This window comes from Zonotrichia leucophrys, chromosome 3 (assembly GCF_028769735.1).
Source record: "Zonotrichia leucophrys gambelii isolate GWCS_2022_RI chromosome 3, RI_Zleu_2.0, whole genome shotgun sequence".
Lineage (NCBI taxonomy): Eukaryota > Metazoa > Chordata > Aves > Passeriformes > Passerellidae > Zonotrichia > Zonotrichia leucophrys.
Genome location: NC_088172.1, coordinates 61,859,356 through 61,866,595, shown reverse-complemented (window position 1 = coordinate 61,866,595; position 7,240 = coordinate 61,859,356). Strand labels below are relative to the sequence as shown.

The 7,240-nt window shown below is 34.8% G+C and overlaps 1 protein-coding gene across 1 annotated transcript in view; it reads right to left on the bottom strand.

The window, feature by feature from the left end:
• Positions 1 to 949: 949 nt before the first annotated feature.
• The window catches only part of ERO1B (endoplasmic reticulum oxidoreductase 1 beta), a 29,068-nt gene continuing 22,777 nt past the window's right edge, over positions 950 to 7,240 (bottom strand). Inside the window, exons 14-16 of the mRNA XM_064708481.1 lie at positions 6,835 to 6,921; positions 5,293 to 5,426; positions 950 to 4,639 (exon numbers count right to left, since the gene is read on the bottom strand). Coding sequence (XP_064564551.1) covers positions 4,579 to 4,639; positions 5,293 to 5,426; positions 6,835 to 6,921 — 282 coding nt within the window. The 3' untranslated portion in view covers positions 950 to 4,578. The remainder of the gene's footprint in view (positions 4,640 to 5,292; positions 5,427 to 6,834; positions 6,922 to 7,240) is intronic.

Below are 7,240 nucleotides of genomic sequence, written 5' to 3'. Positions count from 1 at the left end.
AAAACTTACATTGCATTCTTCACATATATTCATGGAAGAAAAAAGCCTATTAAAGTATCATCAGTCAGATTAAAAGAAGTAACCCAGGGTTGGGAGAAGAACTGAAATTTTATTAAACCCTTTGGAGTTCTACAATCATGTTTGTACAAAACTACCTGAAGACCCAGTGCAAGACATGCCTGCAGGAACTTTGTTTTGTTCACAGCAGTTACAGCTGCACAGTAAAAATGTAAGAGAATTCTGCACTTGGAACAAACTTCAGCCCTATGCCCAGTATGCACACAAAAAAAGTGGAATGGCAAGTGACTGTAACCAACCATAGTAATGAACTAAATATTCTAAAACACAGGAGATTTGAACAACAATGTGAGAGGTAAGATCTTTAATTTATCATCGCCCTTGTAACAGGCACTTACCTAAGCTGGGGATGAAATACCTCTACCAAATTTTCAGTAAGATAATTTGTTAAAAATACATACATGGAAGGAAAAAAGACACTTATTTTCCTTTTAGGGAAATAATTTCAACATGAAGACCCCCATTGGATGAACAAACCAAAAATAATTCACAAAATTGACTTTGTAAGATATTCTGAGAAAGGGACAGAACAGACTTAATTTCTAAATAAGCCTTTTTGTATCTTAAAACAATCGGACTTAAGCATGGGCTACATTTGGCACTATCCGTACAGAAACATATCGTAATTCTACAATGGATTCCTGATGTGCACACACACCACAATGCAATGTCAGCAGCAAGAAATACACAGGTTACCTTCATCTTTTGAATGAAATTTAAGTGAGAGTGAAAATCTGCTCATAATTTTAATCTTACATGACTATTACAAAAAATTTATGTAATAGCTACCAAGTGTCATTGAAAGGTAAATGAAAAGCAAAAAATATATTTTCAAATGAAACACCAAAAAATTACATCCACAAAAAGAAGGTATAGCAGAAAATACTTTAATTTGCATTTTGTAGATTCAAACATAGCAAAGATTCAGAAGTGTTTAGATCTCAATAAGCAGTTCCAACATTGATTCTGATTTTAATAAATATTACATTTTAATAGGATAGCTATATGGAGAAATTGTAAAGTGATGAATTGCTGATTGCTACTTTATAAACATGAGCATCAAGATTATTTACAACATATTACAGGTCATTTCCCAGAAAAGCACAAAGCAAGGTCAGATAAAGGCAACCCAACCATCAAACACAACTCAAAATGTGGCACAGTGTATTTCATGCACATACAATGACAGCACAGATCATCAGCTGAAAACTAGGAAAACACTTATTATTCCAGCTTACACAAGTCTCTATATTTCATTGTTTAAAATTTATATTCTGACCTACCTTCTCAGGCACTGAAGAACAAGTTATTCAGCAACAGTGCCCTACTTTTTACCTATGTAGTTTGCACCAAGTCTTTTTTCACCATTTCACACAAGTCTCCATGACTTGGGAACAACTAAATATTTTTGTCTTTGTCTTCTCACTACCTCTGGGATTACAATCATTGTGTCATTTGTACAAGAAAATGTACTACTACTCTGAAATGAATGGCAGACAGTGTTGACAAGCTGATCTCTAACAGAGAGCTGGAATTTAAAATAGTTTACAGATCATGGACGGTGTAACTAACCTTATTCTTTAGTATAAAAAAAGAGCTGTAAATTTTTAAAATTTAATTTAACATATAAAGAACTAAGTCATCCAACTCACACAGCAAAACTTCATAGGCAGCATAGTCACAGAATGTACATCAAATACAGTAAAAAAAGATGGTGGCAGGAAAATTGTTTCAACTAGATTTGTTACAGGAAAAATCTTATGTCCTATCTCTACAATGACAGTGAAGTGAAATGCCTTCCATATTTGATCATCAAGAGATATGTACCTTCAGGTGCAACAGAACTTACACAATTTGCTGTTCAGTTGCATTCCTGTGTTCCCATGACACAAAGGGAAAGAAGAAAAGCTTCACATCTCTTTATGTCCTTACCCTACAGTATTTGCCTTGTGCCAACGAGGGCTGCAAGGACCAGGTGTCCAGGATCTGCATGCCTGAATCTCTCACCTGTCCCATGAGCAAGTGCATGATTCTGCTTCAGTGTCTGTTGATTTTAGCCAGGCACAGGTGGAAAAAGCAAAAAAATAGCAAGTTGCATCCCCAGGAGGAGGCTGGAAGCAATTCACTTTCCCCACACAGCAAGGGGAAAAAAGGAAGAAATGTTTCTGAGACTTAGGTCCTTCCTGGGGCAATGCAGTCATACAGTTTTGTTTTTTATTTTAACTAGAAAATCCTGCCTAAAGCTTTAGGCACTATAATATATAACAATACAGATAAATCCCAGTTATAGGGCACTCCTCACACAAGTGAGCCTACAGTTCTAGCCCTTGCAGGTCTATCCAAAAGGCAAAGAATTAACAGCCAATTAAAAATTACACTCTTTCGATATATACAATTACTCAGAAGATTTGGATATTCTGTGTAACTCATCTACCAAACACAGCTGTTCACATCTGAGCTACTTACCTAGATTCCCACTTCAATTTAATAGAGAAAAATAAACTCTGAGGGTGCAAATACAGAGGTTGGAGGAGGCCAGATGAATCCACCTAGAAACCTCCTGCTCCTCTACCTAACTAGAAAACAAAAGCCTGTGATGACTTGCTCAGACACAGGTGCCCACAGGCCAGAGAGGCTACTAGGAAAAAACATAACATCCCCAAACTGGCATCAGCTTCTCCTAACACCATGTCAAATTACCTATAGAATTAAACAAACTTCCACTGGGATACCAGTTCACTGCCAATTTGTGCAACTCTCACCAAAACTTCGTAAGGGTGGTTTGGATTTTTTTTTTTTTTTTTTTTTTAATTTCCCTTTCTATTTCTTTAAATTTCATTTAGCATATCCTAGTTTGACACAAAGGGGTTAACTTTCTTAAGCAACAGCATTTTCATAAAAGCCAAGTGTCAGCAGAATAGTCTATTTCATTTCCAGTCAGGTAGAAATTTGAGGCTAGTCTGGAAACAAAGGACAGAGTGTATTCCAGCCTTCAGAAAATTTCAGCTGTAAAGGAACACAGTATGGAAGCCAATACAATTACAATCAATTATATAAATAGGTCACTCAGTATCTAATAGGGTGAAAAATGTTTAAGAGCACTTAATTTTGTGAAGACTTGTTTTTAAAAACAAGAGATGTATCTACACTGCACCAGCACTTCCTACATTCATAACACCTAACTTCATTTTTAAACATGCTGGTTTAAAATAAATTATTACTTCATTTAAAATTTAAACCAATATTTGGTTGCTACTAATGGTAATGCTGTTTCTGAATTCTGGTTTGACACTGGTAAGTTATCACTGACATTTGTGGACAATGATACATGAGTAATTTCTTATTTTATGAAAGTAACGTTATTAACATACCCGTTTTTTTATGGTGAATATCCTTATAAAGAAGATACAGTATGGGTTTGCATAGATAGAGTATGTGGCATTAAATGTCAGTATGATTATGAATTTTAAAAAGCATCATTTTTAAAAGTGACTACAAAAGCAAGTTATTTTTACACTGACCTTTTAACATAGCACTCAAACATAACTCATAAAGAGCAAATTTATTTCCATGGCTCAAAGACCAAGTGTGCTATTTCAACATTTAAGACACTAAAAAGACAAATTTTGGAAACTGAACTTGTGATTACAATTTAGAAAAATAATATGGAGTAAACAGAAATTTGATTGACTGAGGTTTTTCAGCTAGCAGCACCCCACTAACCATTTCCCCTGTCTTGACCTCTACCTCCAAGTAAATGCAGGTAAAAAGGCTGCAGCAAGGGGCTACAGAAAAGTCACTTTCAACTCTGCTGCATCAGAGACAAAGTAATAATTAAAAAAAAAAGGGTGCTGAAAAGCACAAGACAAAGGTAAAAAAATTGGTGTCATCATGATGCAAAGAAGCCCAGCATGAAAAAATTTCTGCTCAGTAAATTTGCTATTTTTAAGTAAGTTTCATTATTACAGTAAGAAGCTAAAACTCAGCAAGAGCCTTATTTCCTTTTTGTGGTTAGTTTTTTTTGTTGTTATTTTTTTCTTTGTTTGTTTGGAGGTTCCCCCCCACTTACTTTTGACAGTCAGAACTAACATACCAATTCCTCAGAATACACTGAAGTTCAGTAAATGGGGACACACAAGAAGTGATCCCCCCCTTTCCAGACAGGCCAAGTCAGGGTGGAGGTACATTTGTTTTCATATAAAACAGCTGTCTCAGAAAGACAAGGAAATAAGAAAATGTATGAAGTTTCAGTACAACAGAACTGTGAGCAGAAAACTTACAAAATAAACAGATCAGCATAATTTACACATTTAAAAACTATATATTCCATTCATAAATATATTTTCTAATTAATAACCATTCCTAGTTTAAACATAAATATTCAAGTTGGGATTTGATTTTACTTTTTATCAGTTCATGTGAGTCCTGTAAGGATCAGTTCCTTCTGCTCAATGCAGTCATGTAAATGATCTTCACTATTGGGCTGTGCAAAGACCTTCATTACCTAGTTTGTTGTAATAAAACTTTAAAATTCTGCAACTCTTTTATACTTGTGGAAAGCCTGTAAAATAAAAACCATCAAAGTGTTACCAATTCAGCAAAAGAGAAGTACAAATTATCACATTCATTTTCCTTTAGATTTTTCCTCAGACACAATTCTCTTCTCAAAAGGTCTATTGACTCTCCATTTTACAATAACATAACATATGACAGGGATTAAAGTTTATATATGTTTAATCATCCCAGCTTCATTAAACTTCTAAAAATCCCTAACCACAGGTAATAAATTTTATTACACCTTTTATCAGATTGTTTAAATAGATTGTTTAAACAGGAACAGATTGTTGTATTCAAGATCTGAAGAACTAACATAATGAGCAAAGCATGCTCTATGTAAACTTCTTTTAAAGCTGTTAAAATGTTTCATCATTTGAAGGAGATAAATTTGATCAATTTTTTTTAAATGTAAGAGACTTAAGTTTCATCTTGCAGAAGGTAGATTTATGAGACTTGAGACAGGATGAATTAGATCCAAACATAGAATGAAGACTAAGGCTAACACTCAGTTTGAAGGCATTAAGTTTATCAATGTTACTGGTAGTAATTCAGCCTTTCAAAACCTACAGCTATGTGTACAATACATTCTTTCCACAGAAACTGAGTAATGGCACTGAAGTTTTATATTTTTCTACTATTAAAATTATAATATTTTACCTTCCAAAGGCATTTACAAGAGCAACTATTTCTTGTCGTGTGAGCTGAAAACCTTTTGATGGGCTGTTCTCAGGAAGGCTCTGTATTTCTTTCTCAGAAAACAAGATCTTCAGAGCAGTTCCTAAGCCTTGAGTCTATAAGAAAAGTCCAATGTTTTAACATCAGTAAAATCATTCCTTCAATTACTCATAAAACCATAAAAAAATGAAAACACAGTAATCTAGGTAAATTTTAGTACCAATTCTTATATACTGACCCTCAAGCCAAATAATTGTACAAAAACCAGGGCACTAATACAATTGCATGACAGCAATTGTGTACCAGGTTTGCATTTGTTTCCTCAAGTATACTTGCTCTTCATCCTTGTCTTCTTCATCTCTTCTTTTCTCATCTCTTTTCTTCTTGGTTATGCATATGAAAAGATGTCCATTACACAACTTCCAGTTCCTTCCTGTCCCTCACTTATAAATGCCCCAACTCCTGCAGGAGCACATCTCCCCTTTCCCTTTGAAGCCAAACTAAGTTTTTTATGAGGTATCACAACACATGTACTTTTTCCACCTTCAATTCTACTGGCAAACAGTGCAGCTTCAATTTCAACCCCTCTTTTCCATACAAGAATAGAACAGAAGTAGCTTTTCTTATTTTCACTTTTAGTTGGGCTACATAAGCAACCACTGGCTTTGTCAAGAAGCAGTTGAAGCTGGCTGCAAGAGAATTTTATGGGTCAGGAAATTTGGCCTTCTTTAGTTCTTAGTGAGGAGGAACAACAACAATAGATCAGAAGTATTAACTAAGACAGGATAAGCAGAACTCCAGAAATTCAGCAGAGACCAACAAATTTTTGATGCTGCAAACTCTTTGAAAATTGCACTCTGATAAGTTTAATGTAATACAGTGGTACAGTACAACAGGCACTCCAAAATAACTTTTCTCAGTCCAGACTTAAAATTAGTCTTGAGGTTTAAAATACTGTTGTCGGTAAAATAAAAACAGTAGGAGCCAAGAAAATGAATCTGGCTTTCAACTTTCAGCTTTACTGGGCAACTTTGCATTCATTTGATGCCCTCTGCATAAACTGTGAAAATCTGTATTACTGCTTTTTCTTACACCTCAATTTGTGGAGTTAAATATCACACTGGATTCCCTAACAAGTAAGTGCTGTGTTTAAAGGAAGGTTTCCCATAAGTGATTCTACAAGGCTCCTCTGATCACTGAATACAGGTAAGATATTAACTGTTAGTAATATCTCACCATGAAGCATCTGCTTTAAAAGTAACTCTTTTAGAGCACAAACTCCACCTTTTAGTAAACTACACAGCTGTTGACTAAACAAAATAAACAATTTGAAAAAAAATTAAAATGCTTAACAGTAAGCTAAACATATATAGATTTTTAATATATAGGTAAGGATACCAAGGACCAAGCACGTGCAGAAAGCCTGAATGCTAAGGTAAGAGGTGTCCTGCCAGAATGAAATAGATTATTACCTTGGGACCTGCCCCTGCCAGAACACACAGACCTACACAAAATAAACTGTACCTGCAGCTTGCCCCACAGCCTGCACTTGTCACATCCAACACAGTCCATTATGCGGGAGATGTTCTTGAAATGCAATCTAAATTCTTCCTATCAGTTAAAAACAAAATAAAAAAGCTTAAGCTAATGTACATGTTAGCTTTGCAGAAACAGAACATTAATGAATGTAGTACCATTAGAAATCTAGTACCATTAGAATATCAAGTCTCTAACCAAAACTGAACAAAACCATTGTTTTATGTAGTCAGGCCATAATAAAGATCCATGAAAATCCAGAATCTGGTTTCCAAGCCACTTCTAACAGTTAATTCTTAAAAAAATCCCCCAAAAATACAGAATATGCAGGGTAATGCCTGCATTCTATACACTGATTTCCTACTAACTTTCTCCAAATTTTCTGAGATATAAG